Genomic DNA, 18319 nt, shown 5'->3' on the forward strand with positions numbered 1-18319 from the left:
GAGGCAGAGAGGCAGAGAAACGCCGAGCAAGTGCTCGTATAGCAATATATAAATCGAGTGGCAGGACACTTGCACAACGGGCAACGCTCTAGGCATGATCCATCCCAACCCCAAATGGTCCACCAGACACTTACCTACCGATGCTACATACCTACAGCGGGGTCATTCCAAACAGGTGTCAAGACCGACCTTTTCATACTGCGGGAAGAAATTGGCACAGGCCTCCCTGTATTCCCTCTCGATGGCCTCACGCCTCGCCTGGGACCGCACCGTGAGTTTGACGGGGAAGTCGTACGCGCACGCGGTCAGCCCTTCTCTGTACCCCGTGACCACGTCGGTGTCGGGCTCGATAGGCTTGCCGGTCGCCGGATCTGTCGCCTTCTCAATGTCAAACGCCCACAGGATCTTGGAGATGGCGTGGAACAGATTGCGCTCCGCCAGGTGGATGCCCGGGCACAGGCGGCGACCGTGGCCTGGGAACTTTGGTTAGAACACGGAAAAGAAATTAGCGTGCTGGGAAGGAAGGTCGGCTTTACATACCATATCCATAGTGATCGCGGTTCTCGTAGTCGGGGGAATTGGCGTATTCTGCAGCGAGCAACGTGCGGCCTTTGTAGTGGTCTGGATCAAAGACTTCGTGGTTGGGGAATTTGGCGTCGTCATGGTGAAGGCCCCAGACGTTGACAAAGCATATTGTGCCCTTGGGCAAGAATTTGCCGTCGACCCATTCATCTGCGCAGAAGCCCTATCAGCGGCTGTACAGGCCATAATTTCAAAGATGATAACACGATACCTTCAGAAAGAGCGTGTGGTACCGAGAGAGGAGCCACAGGTCGCCAGCGGTGGGATTCCTTGACGATCTGTGCCACGTACGGTAGCTTGTCGTAGTCGGACCACTCTGGAACCCTGTCCTCGCCTAGCACCGAGTCGATTTCGGCTTGTGCTCTTTTCTGCACCTCCGGGTACACCACCATGGCTTGTACAAAGGAGGTGAGCACCGAGGCTGAGGTGTCAGAGCCTCCCTTGATGGCGACCCCGGCAAGTAAAGTGATTTGGTGAGTGGTTAGCCCTATCTTGTCTTGCTGATCTAGAAGCCTGTCCATGACAGTGTGCTGAGATCCAATGGCCTGTCGTCTTTTCAACACCGAGTTCAAAAGGCCGGTGTAAAGTTTGTGCATCTCATCGTGGACCACTGTGGCTCGCGTCACCCAGTTGCCGAGGAATCTTTCCGGGATCGCCTTCAAGAAAGGAAAAATGTCAACGGGCGGAGTGGCTCCGAATTCCTGTATCCTGGCCCATTTCTGGAGCAGCGCCTCGAGTCTTTCCATATGAGCTGCTTTGGTCGATGGAGAGCGAATGCCATAAACTGGTCCGAATGACAAACATCAGCGTCATCTCTACCTACCAGAGCCCTGTAGTCCCGAGGGACTAACTTGGCTGCACTTACCCACGCTCATGACGATGCTGTTGGTAGTCCTCTTGAGATGATTACCCCAATCTTCAGGGGTTTCGAGCATGTCATGAAGCAACTGGACCATCTCCGACTGTTGAATCTTGGTGTGTTCTTTATCGCACAAGGCTTCTGTGAAGTCCTGATGAACGACTTTTCTCATTACCCGCCAAGTGGGCGTGTTGTTCATGAGAAGCACATGGTCGCCTTCGCCGATAATCCGGCCGACTTCATTCGGCGGACGGTTACTGGACGTGGCGCTCTTCTTCTCTAAAAGTTGTTTGATGATCCGCCGGTCTGTGAGAACAGCTACAGTACCAGGTCCCAGTTTAAGGGTATACAAGCCGCCATACTTCTTGGCCCATTTAGTGAATCTATGGTGGTCAGATTGAAATGTGGTAGAGCAAGGAGGAGACTCACTGAAGGTAGAGCTTCTGCTTGGGGAGCTGATGTAAGTTACCAATGACGGGCAATGTTGGCGGCCCTATGTCAGATTGTTTAGCAATGCAGACTTGCAGGTAGGTAGAATGTTGGATATACCATGTGGAAAATTGCGGCCTCGTTTGCCCACGAATAAGCAAATATATAGCAAGAAGCTCGCCGCAAGAAGGGCACTGCCTAGGAGCAAGAAGGAGGTCATGGTTGATGCGGCGAGAGATGAGATATTGTGGATGATCAGGAAGGATTAAGACCTCGAATCCAGATTGCTAGCTCTTCCCATTACTATATGGTGACTATTCACATGTTTCGTGTGCAACTGTCCATTGAGCACAAACCATGGCAGGCCCCAGTATCATTCCCCGCATCTGCAGGAACCGACGCTGGAGCCGGTGACGCTAAGGTCAGTCCCCATTCTTCATCTTGGTTTTCATTTCTCTCTGCCCCATGTATTGCCGTGGCGGTACCCCGCTGCTCGTGTTGATGTGTGGGGAACCCCATCTCGATGTTGTTGGTCTGTGCTGCCCCCAGCCGAATCACTTTCCACTAGAAAGACCGAACGCAGGAACTCCCCATTGATGACAAATGGACATGAAGACCGGTAGCAGAAACAGCGGTCGAAAGAGTGAGGTTGCACGGTAGACCTTGCACTGATCTGCAGTGTGACGAGGCTGAACCCCTGAAGCACAAATGGATTGAAGACCCCGCAGGGATGGCAGCATTTGCTACCTGGCCAAGAACAGACGAGGTTGACAGAACAAAACAAAACTGGCAAGAGACCTTCAGTCTATTCCAATCTGCATATTTTCTGTTGGAACCTCAGGTGAGCGAGAGGGTGAGAGGGAGGCGACGAGGTTAAGTGCCGACTAGTCATGAAATCCGCCCAGGAGAGTTGCACGTGAGCACGGAGCTGATTTAATCCGGTCCGAATGCCGGACAAACTGCGCCACCCGATTTCCAACTGCGTTCGCTGCAGGCACCACCACATTTGGGGAGACTCGCACATTGCACTGCGTAAGATGTTGTGCTAGTTCATTGTCTGTCATGCAACAATCCTTTTCTAGATTGAGGTCACACATCAGAGCTTCAACCCATGAAAAGACGGTCTGTTCAGCTGCGCCACAACCGCCTTCCTCAGACATGGACAAGATCAAGGCTGCTAACCAAATAGCATGGCTATGCTTCATACAAGAGTGGCAACAATGGGCCAGCCACAATGGCCAGCATACCTTTTGCATATGGCCGAGCCATCCGCGTGCTCTAAGCCTCACTGGGAGACATGATGGACGTCTAAAGCCACCCAGAGATCCGGCATTTCAGTTGCATCATGTAGGTGGACGAAGAGGTCAAAACAGTATAAAGCAGAGATTCCAACGTCACCCATCATCTTTCTCTGGGTCACAGGAATTGAGGGGATATTCAGCAACAAACATGAGTTTCTTCGACTTCCTCGCCTGTGTCGCCGGGGTTACCGGATCTATCCTCAAACGCCCTCTACGTCGCGCTGAGCAATGACCAACTTGAGTCTAATGGAGTGACTGCAGTGCAACAAGGAAAGCCCGAATCCTCAGCCGCCTTAGCGGAGCCCCGAACAAAGGGCTGCACCGGATCCCAACGCTGCCCCAACAGCATCACAGAACGACCCCGCGCCGACGAAGAAACGAGGCATCACATGTCTCCCACCTTAGAAGGAACGCCGCGGCTTGGTTGTGCCACATGCTTGCTCAACGACACCACCTCGAAGATGGCATACAGGGGTCCAAAATTCTCGGATAGGGCTGGCGCAGGCTGCGCGGGCAGGGAGAAAGTATGATGTCTTTTGACTCATAGTATTTCTGGCGTATACTTGCCGATCTGCACAAATTAACAAATCTGATGCAAATTCAGGCCACCTTCGGCCTTCCCGGTGTTTGAATAGTACCAGTAATGCGACTCCGCAATTGCCTCGAAGCAGTATGCCACCTTGATATCATCTACCCGTCTGGACACCCACAGGCTCCAATCCCGCTCGAAGTATTGTGCAGCTTGTCCCTGCAGCTAGTGCTTGTCCGTTTTATTGCTATGGCCTGCCACAGCCTGGAGCATGAAGCTGACTCAACCTGCTCGAACCAATCGCCTCCAAACAAGAGGTCGAGGAACGCTTCTCGAATCATGGCGCGTGCTGTCAGAAGGATGAAGCTTATGAGTGGCTCCGGCTTTCTTGAGGATGATGATGATGCTAAAAGCCCGAGAGATTTTGTACCAGGCATGGTTAAATGTCGCTGTCCAGATCCATGCAAGTAAACCCAAGACAAGTTCCCAGCTTTCGGCATGTCTTCAAACCTCCCGACAGCCCCCACCATCGAAAACTTGTGTAGATGGTCCCGAGATCAAAGGAGGGCGCCTGGCGGTCCAATTCACTCGAGGCCCAAGACATAAGAACGACTTCGGCCCTCAAGGTTGACGGGTTCGTGCCCACAAAGGGCCATCTATTACATGCAGATCACTGGCCCAAAATCCAATGTGTCTTAACGGGTCATCCACAGACTTGCCAGCGATGTCAGAACGTGCACAAGCTAAGCTGGGACATCGACTATATCACGAGAAGAAGAAGAACCACTTAACGCTCTCCGGTCGACCGCTCTTCACGTCAGAGTGATCAAAGGCGGTGCTCCGCATCAAGTCGTGATAGATTATCGAACAGCAGTCATCCATCGCGTTTACCGTTCGCAAAATTCAGACACAGCAGTTAATGTGGTAGAGGCGTTCCTGAAGCAATGCCCGCAGGTCGGCATCATCGTTGAATCCTCTACGATGAACTCGGAATCAAGATGTTGCAAAAATTCTACGACTACATTATAGAGTAGCACGACATCCTAATCTGCGAGTCAGGGGTCATGCGCCTATGTACTCCGTATGACGAGGGCGGAAGAGAGAACCTTACTTCTAGGGAAAGGCGTGTTGCCCCCTGGCTTTGCTGATCAAAGGCTGATGGCAAAACTTGATGCACTTTGCCAAACCCCTTTATCAGTTGCAGGGCTTGGAAGAACTCAAAGTGCTGAATTTAGCGACCGGCCACAGGTTGCCTCAAGGGCCGCCGAGGCCCCTGCAGCGGCTTGTTTATCTGGTTATTATTGTATAGACGGAAGACTCGAACAATTGCCTTCACCGTGACCAGAGCAGCAGCGAGAGCACGGACACGAAGAAGGCAGATCGAGACACTCACTGGCTGAACCCGCCTATTTCTCTAGCTCGACACGAGGCCGCGATCTAGTGGCCACGGAAAGGAGGACCGACGGCAAGGCCAGGTCAGGCGGAGGACGTGAAGCGAGGAGATGGAAGACAGCAGATGAAGGCGAAGATAAGTTCAAAGAGCCACGCGTGCGGATCGTACCGTTCGCTCCCCAAGGCCTTCCTTCGTGGATGGGGACAGATGCAGACCTGCCGGGCGATTATATGTCGTCGTTGTGGTACCTTCGGAATGTGGCTCAACTGCCAACTGGGTCAAAGAAGGGGCTTCTCTTGCCATTTCGTGCGCTTGTGATGAAATCGGGGGTTTGTCTGGGAAAGGCACAGGGCGGCGTGGATGTAGGTGGATACATGATGATGGCGATACCGTCAACGACGGCGGCGGTGAAAAACTCTGTATTTATGTGTGAGAAACGATGGTTTACAATAGTGCGTAGAGCATACGTATATGTTACGTCTATAGCCTTTCGCAAACGCGGCGCAAAATCCTCCTTTCAAAACTTGGCCAGCCCATGCACGAGGTTCTTTCCCTTCAGACAGATAAGCCGATATTTGGTGCTACTATGCAGCTATAGGCCGGGCCTGTCCTGACCTGGCCTGTTTGCGTGTTATTCTTTCTCCCCTCAAGACGGATTCCGCTGGTGTTGCTCGCTTTTCTGCAGCATGAGAGTGGGATGAAATGAATGGTCGATGAACCTGGGCGGGATGGCTTGATGAAGGGGGCGAAAAGAAGGTGAAGAGGAAGAGGTAGAGGCAGTCCTCGACAGCGCGCTAGGTCGTGGGGACCATCACCGGTAATGAACCTTTCATGTTGGTTCAGGACGTCCATTTGTACAAATCGCCGATGAGAGCTCCAGTCTCGACCTAACTGGGCATCATATATGGTATATCTGTCGAGGAAAATGTCTGGGGTGTCTGTGTATTATGTGCTATGTGGTCTAAACAAAAAGCAAGCGTCGAACTTGAGGGCCAATGGACATTGGGAGAGGTCTTGCTGGTCCGATTTGTTCTTCTCCCCATCCCAATTCCCGGCTTGATCGACGTCGATTACACCAGAGCCATGGGAGCGCATATTTTATAAGGCCGATCTGGTAGTTTCGTGCATCGCTTAGGATAGGCGAGAACTAGCTCTGCTGAGCAATAGCAGGCCGCTGATGATCCATCACCATCGAGTCTCACTTCCCGCTCCATGGATGCGTAGCTGGCAAGCGGCGCGGCTGGTTCCGGGTCGGTGCTAGGGCCCTCACTGAGATCATTCGTTCGTCTCAAGGAGATCCGCGTCCAGGAGAGCAAGTAATTATTCACTTCGTAAACAGCTTCTTCTCGACATACTTCTGTATGCGCTTGTCGCTCATGATGAATCCCGTGACGGCCACGCCTAGGAATAGCTTGGAGGCGGCCGCTGCTCCTTCGGGAGACATGGTATCCTGTGGTGTCGTCGTTGTCATCGTCGTTCTCGATGGCGTTGTAGAGTTGGTGGTCGCGAAGCCCAGTTCGGGGTAGGCAGCAGGCGGCGGTGATTTAATGGATTCCGCTTTCACTGCCTCGGCGGCTTTCTTCTTCTTCTCCTCTGCTGCAACACTTTCCCGTTCGTCTTCCTTCGCAACCCATTCCTTCACGACGTCCTCTCCGGGAAACATCCTCCTCCTCATCGCGATCCAAATCGGGACGAGCAGCTTATGCAGCCGGTCCTGTTCCTTCCTCACCCGCTCATCTACCCGGGGGCCGCACCCTCCTGAGTTCCCAAACCAGCTTGCCCCGCGCCACCCCTTACCGAAATCGCTCTGCACGCGACACCACGGGTGCGCGAACCGCGAGCCGATAAACTTCTGCGAGACTTGGCGGTAGTTCGCAGAGGTGCCCGGCGCCAAGAGATAGATGATGGTGGCCTGCTCGCGAAACTGTTTCAGATCGATGAAGAATTGCGCGTGAGACTGTTTCGGGATGAGCAGGGCGGAGAAGAAGCGTGCATAGTTGGTTTGTGAGTCGGGAAGCGAATGGATGTACCGCTGGAGGGAAGGGTGGATGATGGGGTCATCGTCTTCTGATTCTGGCGGCCGTATGAACGGTTCTGGGGAAGACATTATTGATGATTTGATGGTGGTGGCAGGCCAAAGCTTTCCTCGCGGCTGGTTTTAATACCAGAAGCTTCCTTCAGCTGACCTGAAACAGTCTTTGGGAGTTGGATTAAGAAATCAGTTTGGCCAGTTGAAGGAATCTCTTGAAGTCTCCGAAAACTTGAAGTGCCGACGGTCTGGCGATGGGGAGACGCGTTCAGAAATCCAAGGTATCTCGATGCCGTATGTCGATGACTAGGTAGAATGGGTCAGTGGTTTGGCAGGTGTGAGAAGGACAGAGGAGGAGATGCGAGGTCCTCAGGGCCAAGGCTCCAAGTCAGCCTCGTCTACGCGGCCGCTGTGTGAGGCGCCGTGCCAAGTCCCAAGACCGCGCTATAGAACTGTAGACATCTCAGACGGGATTGCGATCTGCATCATTTCAGAGCTTGGTCTTCCCCTCTTACGTGGAAGGCGTTTCAAATATCACTTTCAAAACGCAGATGAGGTGTTTTTCTCAGAAAGGGATGACGAAGCCGTCAGTCGCGTCGAGAACGAGGCGGACGACAAGGCTGATCGGATGGAGACGGGAGGAAAGGCCGGAACAACCACCGCAAAAAGTTGGAATTTCTGCCCTAAAGATCATCCCCAGAATTCCCCAACAGCTTGTCAATACTCTGGATGCTCAATACGGGACATTTCTCCTGAAGCTGGACGGGACCGCTTCAACGATGAATGAAGCCTCCAACCAAAGGGAAAGATGATTCCTCAGGTTCGAGCGACAAGGACCCTTTCGATACTGCCTAGGCACTAATAGGGTCCACATTTTATCAGATTCAGCCAGCCGTTTCTGGGTCTAGGCAGGAGATCATCGCCACTGAGCTTGTCACTGCACCCACCGAGCACTCCGTACATAATGTTCCGGCGCGGTCATCCTGGGTCGATCTTTTCGGATCGTATCTAGGGCCTGTGAAAGGCCAAGAAGTCTGAAAAGACCCCGTGGGGCGTAGTCGGGCGACGTTAGCCCGGCCCAAGGTCTTGGGACATGAGCCTGGGCATGCACCTCTCGAAGCTCGACATCCAGGAGAAAGTGCGGTGAGATGGGAATGGTCTCATGTGATACAGTCAACGTTCCCCTTGAACGTTGTCAACGAACACTTGACAAAAGTATCTCGCAGGCTGCTTGGCTGGTTTGCGCTGGTGTTCTTAGCTATGAACTCGTCCGTTCTGCAACCACCTGCCTGCATGCGGCGAACCGCGGTCTCGTGAGCACGGCTGGGCGAGAACTTCTACTTATCCCTTCCGATGAAAGACACTATGAGTGTGTACCGACTATGTCAGGACGAAAGTTGATAGGCGCTCGCCTGTCCCGGTCACAAGGTGCACGGGGCACTCTCGCGGGGTTCAACCTGATATTCGATCAGGATTCCAGTCAGAAGAGAATGTGAGCAGCCGAGGACAACAAAATAAAGGTTGTAAGCATGCCTTGACCTTTTGGTTGCATTTTACGGTCATGTCGGAGAATGAAGTCGAGACAGGAGTTACTCGATGCGGAAGGACAATATGCCCAACAGGATCCTCGATTTTCTATTGGGAAGCGTTAAGCGCCGGTCACAAAGAGGTCTGTCGGCAATCAGCGACAACTCCTCCCTTTAGGTCGCGGGCGATGGCAGGCCAAATCCAGGCCACTCGAGACGAAAGCCAGTCCACAGCTCGCCAAGGCTGCATATCGCAAAGAACAATGAACATGACTCGTTGTTTGTTTCTCTCTTTCTTCCGAGGTGCCTTGTCGCAACGGGAGAAAGGTGGAATGTGTGCGTGGAGGGGCAGGAAAAACAACCTCGGTCGGTGAGTGGCGGACTTGATGGTCACAAGCCGGCGTCTGCTTTTTCTGCAAAGTGGTTGTTGCATTAGCCTTCTTTTAGTCTCCATTTAGACCCGATCCGGTCTCCACTCTGATTGGCTTCTCGAAAATGCCTCATAATAAAAAAGTCCACTCTTCGGGCGGGGCTGTGGGTCAGACCCACCATTTGCCCCCATTGACCGTGCGCGGCCCATTCACAATCCCCAGCAAAGATCCAGAACTCCTCCCACCAGCCCACTGACAATTTGCATTTGGTACTGTGAATAATGGTTGTGATATCCCACAGTTCTCCTGCGTCTGTAGTTCTGTAGTCGTGGTCTCCTATTACCCACTGGCTTCTGGCGGCCTCGTCTACAGATTTATAGTGTGGAGGATGTTCGCTTGTCAATGGAGCTATCGAGGTATCCCCACACTGTAGATGGATAAACTCGTTGCGTAGCTGCAGCACAGCTTTGTCGACCTCGGTGAGGAGATCACGCTACATGCAACCGCGTTCAACGCCCTTGCTGAGAATGCATGCATCGCCAACTGTCAAAAGTCTTGTGGTCAGCTAGGCCAACGTTGCCCTGTGCTTCAGAAGGGTTTCCTTCGGTGTTACCGGCGTACATGCTTCTAGAATCATTCTTGTAGGGAACATCGTAGCACAGACCGCCTGTTCACCGTCGCACGACGTAAAGGGGTCCATCGTTTCATGCGAATGCTTTCCGCTGTGGGTGTCTGCATCAGGCGAAGAGATCTCTACAAATAATGCATTTGGAAAAGCCCCCGAGCGAAGAACACGATAGCGCCTGGATCTGATTGGCTCTACAGTCCGGACATCTGCATCGTATTCACGCAGCTGCCCTGTGAGCGGCGGGGACGGGTCTCAGCAATATACCCAATGCAGTACTGCACTGTCAGAGGATCATGTCATGTTTGAAGGTCTCGCGGAAAGGAGAGATTGGAGGAACAGGATGTGGCCCTTGTGACTTGGATTCGTATCTGCGGCGGTAAGCCCTGCTCGAGCCGTGCGGCCCGCAAAATGGGCACAACAAGAAAGAGTTTCCCCTGAGCCCTGTGAGCATCCGAGGGTAATCTTCAAGCATGGTATTGATTCGAGGATCCTTTTGGGATTTTCCCGGTTGCCCAAAGATCCAAGGATTTTGTGTGCGTGTCTCGGGAGGCTTGGAGGTTGACGTCATGTCAGCTGACGGAACAGGGCGGCACTCAGCCTGGGGCATACATAATAAATACAAACAAATGCAGGGAAGGGCACAAGGATGACACGCGTGGGACTACCAAGGTTAGTATTGCTAGTGTGTACATGTCAGGGACCAAGTTTGATGTCGTATCAAGAAACCGAAACCGCTATACAACGAGGAATACCTAGTTTCGAAATACTTATTCCCACATGTGTCAGATCACTCATGTTCCATTGTGAGCAAGACTTGTCTGGTAGCCAATCGAGATGAGGCGTACTAAGCCATCGTGGGGTTTGTGATTAGCTTCATTTCACAGGCCAAGCGATTCGGCAGCAGTGAAAACGACATGAAGCAGTTCTAGGTCAAGCCGTCAATGATGTGGCCAGAAAGTCCAAGAACTTGATTTTGGGACAGCAGGCGCCATCCACCCCACGGCAGTTCGTGGTAGGCGGTAGTGTTTGCTCGCTGTACCAACCACAATAATGGTTAGGAAATGACAACGCGTTCCCGTTGGATAGGTCTTGAGATGACGCGTTAGAACCCGGCATGCAGTCTGGTCATATTGCGTCAAGGGGGAACCAAGGGTGAAAAATGCTGGTCATGATGCCTGCAGAACTTGCCTAGATATGTACCAGTCACGAACCACAAGGGTCCATGGGAGTTGCTCCATCCCAGGGGGTGCACCCGGAATGGGTACCTTTGGAGACATGTCACCATAAAGATGATCTGACCGTGGCGAAGATGGGCAGGATAGGCATGCCGATCGCAGTAACACCAGGGCGCCGCTTCTTGCTGGTATTGCTGGTATTAGGTTCCGTTCCCTGACTCGCGAGACTTGCCATATCCCAGCACACACATTAGGCTGCCCATGTGGCGGTATCAACATGGGCTGTGAGGTACACGAAGCATATAAATTTAGCAGTCTTTCTGGAGCCCGTCCAGCCTGTGTGCAAAGCGGTGTACCAGAACCTCTTTATCGATCCTAGGACATGAGGTACAGATTATCCTTCAAGTACCCTGCAGTAGTTTGCCATTATTTTCCCTCTCTTATTCTGGCATTAGCACGAGGAGTGCATTGACACCGATCGATACCCATTTGTGGAGGGGCGCAATTTCACCAGCGCACAAGGCCGCAGCGACCACCAAGTGGATAATTCGGGAGGCGAAAAGCCTACCTAAGTACCTACCTAATGGAAAGCGAAGGCCGTTTTACTGGTTGGATGTCCGTGTCGAGGTGAGGTCAAGTGGGCGGTTTCGAGTGCAGACATGGGGCGCCTTTGCCGCAAGGGAGGATTGATCAACAAAGAGAGACCAAGTCCGAGATCTGGACGAGTTGCCGTTTGAGAATTAGTGAGTGCGCCAGTCGGCCGTCGGTGGGTAGTGGGCGGCGGGCTGTGAGGTGGGATTTTGTTGGCGTTTTGGGGGGGAGCCACATGCCCATAGCGAGCCAAAGAATCAACAATGGCGCCTACTTGTTACAAATTAGGGACTGGTAACAAGGACGTGTTTAAGATTGCGCCTAGGTTGCTTGGTAGGCTCTTAGGTACTTTAGGCGCCTGGCAAGCTGGGTACTTGTACCAAAGGGAAACCCAACAACAAGACGCTGGGCCTCCTTCTTGTTGGTGCCCCTCTTGGGTCTCGTCTGGCCTGGCATCTTCTGGCTGGTTTGCTGGCCGCTGGCTGACTGACTTGTCTGTGTGTGTGTTTGGCTGCTCACAAATCTTTTTCTCCAAATTTCTCTCTCGCCATCAATCCATCCCATCTGGGTACCGTACCATCACCACCATAATTGGTGCCATCCTCCTCCCACCTTCTCGCTGGCAGCTTTTCCGGCTGCCCGTGTCTTTTCCCTCATCTTTCACCCATTTCCTCTTCACCGTCGCCCTTGTCACCCTTCTTCCCTCTCCAAATTTTTCTGCCCTCTCCCCTCCCGCCACCCGGCTGCTCCCTACAAGGTAGAAGCACACCACCTGCGATTACCACACGGTACTTGGCCAACTACCACTTTCCGCCCTTGCCATCCCACATCCGCCTTCTTCCTACTGCTCCTCTGATCCAGCATCTTCGGTCTCTTGACCAACTCTTCTCGTAAGCAATCTCTTCTCAATTCGATTTCATATACCTGCATCTCACTCACGCTGTCCAGATCCCCATTTCACCAAGTTGCGTTCTCGCAAATCCCAAGACACTGCAGAACGCCACCTACCGCGCCGCAGCCCTCACCAACTCCCTCTCTCCGAAGACTGCCCTGTCTACGCTCCTCCACTCCCTTGGTGTTCAGAGGAATCGACTTGTCCACAATTCACAAAATGTCCAAGTCTAATTTATAACAGCGGCGGTCCCTGTGGGCCAACCCTAATCCATTTTCCCGTGCCAACAGCACAGTGCCAGCCAGGTACCTGTGTTGGTAGCCTTCCTGCCTGAACTTGGATCGTCATCAGTGTCGGGCTGTGGGAGACATCTCCTGCAATCTCTTTGAATAATTCCATATTCACGGCTTGTCTGTTCTGCTCGCAGTCCAGATGGCACATCACCAAAAACATCAGATGGACGTCACCCGAAGTAACTCAACCATGCAGAGTCTCCTGAAGATGTTCAGTCTGTCCAACGCCCCCACAGTTCCTCTCGGTGACGACGAGCTCAGTGCAGATGCGGACGAACCACCGGACGATCAAGTATCTCCACTGACCATCGTTCATACGCCAGAAGCCCTTTACCACCGATCCAATGCTCCTCCAAACCCTCGCCGCGAGTCTCTGTTGACCCGTGCCATCCTGGCCGAATCCAAGCACGAAGATGATACCCATAAAGTGGCGGAGCGTGGGCTGTCAACGACCTCCTCCCACAGCACGGCGAGCATGCCTTCGACCGCCGAGTTGACGAGTGATGGAGACACCAGTCAGTCGCGGTCAGCGACACCTAGTCCGCCGCCCCCTTCACGACGTTTCGGCCAACTCCTCAGTCTCAAGAAAACCGACCCCAAGGTGATAATTGCCCCGCTAACCAAGGACGATAAGGGAGCGGTGGCAGAAGTCGGCGAAGCAGCAGTCGAGAAGACACTAGGCCGTAAACGCTGCATTATGTTTGCTTGCGGCGGCACGGACTCGGAAAAGAGCAAAGACAGCGCAATATTAAGCAAGCAAAAGCCGGCGGCTGAACAACCCGAGGTTCCCAAGCGAAAGTCTGCAATCAGCTTTGCTTGTCCTTCGCGAACAAGCCCAAACGAGATCAAAAGCTCTCCCTCCAAATTACGGGCCGAATCAAAGAACGCACGTCGACCGTCTCCTGCCCCCGTCCGACGCAAGTCCACTTCGACCGAGTCTGTCGACCTCTCTGGCCGCTCTGCCGACACAGCCAAGATGGCCTCTCACGAGAAATCGAAACCCAGCCTACCCTCTCCAAAGGCAACCTTTCATGAGTTTGGTACATCTCAGGACGAGACTGACTCATGGGTTGATAAGCCTGACGTCCACAAAGAGAGGCTCACCTTTGATGATTGCATGAAAAAGGAAAACCGCATCCGTCAAATTGGACGAGAAGCGGAAGAGGAGGCGGAGGAAGAAGAACGGGAGCAGGAGGAGCTCGAAAACGCATCTGAGGACGAGGACAATGACAACGAAGACGACTTCGCCCCATCCGATGATGGCTCCGATGGTGGCAATGAATCGGACGACGAAGGAGGCTTTGCCAGCTCGGACGAAGAAAGCGATGGCGGCTCTGAATATCGATTTTGGGCTCCTTCCAACACCAGCGCGGCTACGAGCAGTGAACATCTCAATATCAGTCACTTCAGTGCACGCCGACATTCCGAAGCCAGTTCTGTCGAGTCTTTGACCCGTTCGAGTACCCCACCCCTCCACTCGATGATCAGGCAAGCTGGGAGACGTCGCAGCAATACCTCCAAGGTGCCCAAAATGAGACCCGGCACCCCGGAGTTACCGGACAGTACCGACTTTGTGTGTGGGACTCTCGATGAGGATCGTCCCCTAGAGGCCGCATATATCTCTTGTCGCGAGCAGAAGAAGCGGGAGAAACACATCCCCATCCCACAGGACATCGATCCAAGCTTCCCGACCACTGACCCGGAAGACAACGAAGAAAATACTGATGACGATGAGCTCAACGAGTCACAGCATAGCTCGGAGGGCCCGCGATGGCTGAAGGATGGGTTTGCTGATTTTGACGAGGAGCATCATGGACGCCGAAAGCCATCGTTCACCATGCCAATCGCTCATTCACCCTCTCCACCTCGTACCGCATTTGGCGGAAGAGTAGGCCGCAGCACTCACCGCTCCCCACCGCCGAAGCACGCGAATGCACGGTCGCCGCCGCCCCGAAAATTGTTTGGCCATTCCCCCACCAGGTTCAGGTCACCTTTCCCGTCAGCGAAGTTGCGCTCCCCTCGTGGCTCGCCTACGAATGCGGGCGTTCCAACCAGGATCAATCCGAGAGGACTCGCTCAACGTCCGACTATGGAGCGGACAGCGTCCCTCCCAGACACTCCTAATCCATTCTTCAAAAACTTCCACATTGGCAGTCCTTCCATTTCCAACATCGCGTCTGGGGCTGTCACACCGGCCGTTGAGGAGGCCCCTCGTCCGGACATGCACGTTCGCGGCCCGGTCGACATTGTCGCCGGGCTTGAAAAGAAACGGCAAAAGCGCAAAGAAAAATACTGGCGTCAACACTGTCGTAAAGCGGCCAAAGAACAAGCCGAACGCAAGCCGATTCCAGGTCGAGGAGCGGAAAGAATGAAGGAGCTTGGTCTCGAATGTGCCGAGCGAACGAAAGGCTACGGTATCGGACAGCAGACCCAGCTGGTGCTGTCGCTTTGATTCCCTTCACCAAACCCACTTCGACACATATACTGTTTATTTGTCTTCCATTTCTACTCGGGCTTGCTTGAGCCTTTTTGAACATATATCGGTGCGGTTTTGCGCTCGAGTATGACGAACTTTATGACGGGGCTGGCGGGGGCGAAATGGGTCATTGCACAGTCCGCATACCTGTTTCGTAGCAGAGCATGGTTTTAGGATCCAGGGCCTTTTATGCATAGCACTGGCGTACGTCGCGAGGAGGCGAATCTTGCGTTGTAAATAAGTGACATGACCATCAGCATGGTCCCCAGAATAACAGAATGGCTCTCTCGAGTGATAGACTCGATTGTAGAGCGCGGTATGCACCAAGCAAAGAGAAGTGTGCTTGTAATTGTATCTCTCCTATTCCGTTCATCTTTGCTGGACAGCAAGCCCTCAGCCCATTCTTCCAAACCAGGCTGGATGTGGTCTCGTGAGCTGGCAGCGTCACGTGTCAACAACATCACGTGAGGTACCTCAACGGAAGACCAACTCCGCGTATTACTTGGGGATCTTCCTCTTTTAGGAACTTTTCATACGGTGGCACCCCATCACCTCACTCTTGCCGTGAGATCTGGCCGAGTGCCTCCATCGTTCTTATTCTCGTTATCCGCCCTTCTTGTCCGTTGTGTGACTGGATTATCACAACAAACACCTCCAACACATTCAAAGCTGCCGACATGTGGATCATCAACTGGTGTATGTGTGACACCATTCTTGCATCTGCGCAGAGGACAGACTGACCTGATGGCTCTATCACTCTAGTCTACGATATCCTCGCCTCGCTAGGTCTTCTCAACAAGCATGCCAAACTCCTCTTCCTCGGTCTGGACAATGCAGGGAAGACAACGTTACTACACATGTTGAAGGTGAGCAGACACTGAAGCAATAACCTCTGGAAATGATGTGGTGCAAAAATGGATCTGGAGCGAATCGGGCATGGCAGAGTGTCGGGGATGTCGACCCTCACCATGATCTTCAAAGAGCTGCAGTTTCAAACATATTCGGTTGTGGAGCACGCGCGTGCTGACGACGTGTGCTATTTTACAGAATGACCGTGTCGCAATCCTTCAGCCTACATTACATCCCAGTACGTCCTGCTCTGAAATTTGGAGCCTCAACCCGACAGTCGAGACTGATAACCTCTGGTACAGCGTCCGAAGAGCTCGCCATTGGCAACAATAGATTCACAACCTTTGATCTAGGTGGTCACCAACAAGGTACGTTACATGCCACCTGGCTCTCATTTCCTTCGACGGCAGATGGACTGAATCCTGCGCAGCGCGCCGTCTCTGGCGCGACTACTTCCCCGAAGTGTCGGGCATTGTCTTCCTCGTCGACGCAAAGGACCACGAACGTCTGCCCGAAGCCAAAGCAGAACTGGACGCTCTCTTGGCAATGGAAGACCTCGCAAAGACGCCGTTTTTGATCTTGGGAAACAAGATCGATCACCCAGATGCCGTGTCGGAGGATGAATTGAGACATCAGTTGGGTCTGTACCAGACTACGGGGAAGGGCAAGGTGCCCCTCGAGGGGATCAGACCGATCGAGGTGTTTATGTGCAGTGTTGTCATGAGGCAGGGCTACGGAGAGGGTATCAGATGGCTGGCGCAATACGTTTGAAAGATTGCAGAGCGAACCATGGATAATGACAAAGGGGAGGTAATACCGACAGCCTACAACGACCGGTACATCCATCTGTCAAGCCACAATCCCCATAGTCCTGTGTCAATCACCCTTGGCCTGTCAAGCAATCAAAACAATCCATCCACCTATTCATCCAGCTATGCACCCACTCATCCATCCATCACGCATCAAACCAATCAAGCGCTCTCCCCTGATCTGAACCGCAAACAACCAACACAGAGCCATAAATTCAATAAAAGCCCTCCACAGAAAGGACCCCCGACCCCGAAATCTCAACCTACCTTCTGCCGCGACTCCTCCTACCCCTTCGTGTGTACGGCCTCTGCAAGGTGCATGGAAATTCAACACAGGCGGAAAGAATATAGAGGGAAGGAAAGGGAACCTCTCTCTCGCTGGCTGGTTGGCTGGCTGATACGATCGAGGGCGTTTGTCTTTACCTTTTGCTCGTTATTTTTTCTCCTTTCCCTCCTCGTTTCGGTTTGGTTTGGTTTGGTTTGTTTTTTGTCCCTTCTTTCTTTTTGGGAGCATATCCGGACGGGAGACAAGAGTGAAGGCAGAGAGACACACAACACTCACATACACGCAACGAAATGAAACGAAAATGGAACGGAAATGAGACGAAAACCAAAAACTAAACCGTTGGGCAACTCAAGAATAAGAACAAGAACCGGGGCCAGAACCAAGGGGTGTTAGAATGAGAATCGAGAATCGCAATGAGGATCACAATGAGACATGACATCCAAAACCCCCCCTCCTCTCGCTCGGACCGGAGATAGAGATTGAATCTTACCGAATTATCAGTTTCAAACGATGCAAACGAATCGAGTCCCCTGTTCCGTTTACACAGAGAGTATATATATGTCCCTAGGTATGTGCTCTTTTATGTGTATATGCTATATTGTGTGTATGTGCGTGCGCGGCTCTCATCTCGCTCGCTCGCTCGCTCTGGGCGACCTGACTGGGGATGTCTATGTTCTCCGTACCATTATCATATGGTCTCCTTTTCCGCTCTTTCAGTCTTCGGCCGACTATTTCTCTAACATGTCGTGGTGGCCTCTGGACATAATACATAGGTGGAGGGAAGCCCCCATTCTCAGCCATAATCAGATCAGACACGGCATTCGAAGATAGGTAGTTAAAATGGGTGAATGGATGTCTACCAAACCTATCGTAGATCCTCAGTCACCTTGCGGTATTCTCGTGTTCTCAGTTAACAATATGCCTTGACAGCAGCGACAAAACAGACACCAAAAACATACTACAACTCGAAGCCATCTTGATACAGAGGGAGCGGATACGACTGCTAACTTGATGCGTAACTGTTCTGTTCTGCGTTGTGTGGCGTGGTATGATCTGCTTTATTCTTGTTCTGCACCGTGCATTCAATCATTCCGTGGGCGTTTCTTGTCCATCCTTCATCACCGCATCGAAAAGGCATGAAAGCAAAACCGTCATTTGCATGGTACACTTGGAACGGGGAAAGTAGTCTCGCCTTGCGCCCTGCGCTCCAGCAACATCTCTTTTCCTTCTTTCGAACAGACAACACACAGGTGCACGTACACACCGAATAGGAGGAGGTCAAGTTCTGAGTGATCAAAAAT

At 52.6% G+C, this 18319-nt stretch overlaps 4 protein-coding genes across 4 annotated transcripts; 2 read left to right on the forward strand and 2 right to left on the reverse strand.

Moving 5' to 3' along the window:
* Positions 1-162: 162 nt before the first annotated feature.
* On the reverse strand, positions 163-2090 carry Z519_07093 (uncharacterized protein; the record flags this gene model as incomplete). Its single annotated transcript, XM_016764828.1, has 6 exons — positions 163-473; positions 541-732; positions 794-1366; positions 1448-1824; positions 1871-1934; positions 1991-2090. 6 exons carry the CDS (start codon positions 2088-2090, stop codon positions 163-165), a joined length of 1617 nt encoding a protein of 538 aa, XP_016618778.1.
* Positions 2091-6417: 4327 nt separating this feature from the next.
* On the reverse strand, positions 6418-7200 carry Z519_07094 (uncharacterized protein; the record flags this gene model as incomplete). Its single annotated transcript, XM_016764829.1, has 1 exon — positions 6418-7200. The coding sequence occupies one exon, from the start codon at positions 7198-7200 to the stop codon at positions 6418-6420; it is 783 nt and encodes a 260-aa protein (XP_016618779.1).
* Positions 7201-12788: 5588 nt separating this feature from the next.
* Positions 12789-15050, forward strand: Z519_07095 (uncharacterized protein; the record flags this gene model as incomplete). Its single annotated transcript, XM_016764830.1, has 1 exon — positions 12789-15050. The coding sequence occupies one exon, from the start codon at positions 12789-12791 to the stop codon at positions 15048-15050; it is 2262 nt and encodes a 753-aa protein (XP_016618780.1).
* Positions 15051-15751: 701 nt separating this feature from the next.
* Z519_07096 (small COPII coat GTPase sar1) lies at positions 15752-16694 on the forward strand (the record flags this gene model as incomplete). The annotated part of the gene is made up of 5 exons (XM_016764831.1): positions 15752-15770; positions 15837-15940; positions 16122-16161; positions 16226-16291; positions 16354-16694. 5 exons carry the CDS (start codon positions 15752-15754, stop codon positions 16692-16694), a joined length of 570 nt encoding a protein of 189 aa, XP_016618781.1.
* Positions 16695-18319: the final 1625 nt, after the last annotated feature.

Source organism: Cladophialophora bantiana (assembly GCF_000835475.1).
Source record: "Cladophialophora bantiana CBS 173.52 unplaced genomic scaffold supercont1.10, whole genome shotgun sequence".
Classification (NCBI taxonomy): domain Eukaryota; kingdom Fungi; phylum Ascomycota; class Eurotiomycetes; order Chaetothyriales; family Herpotrichiellaceae; genus Cladophialophora; species Cladophialophora bantiana.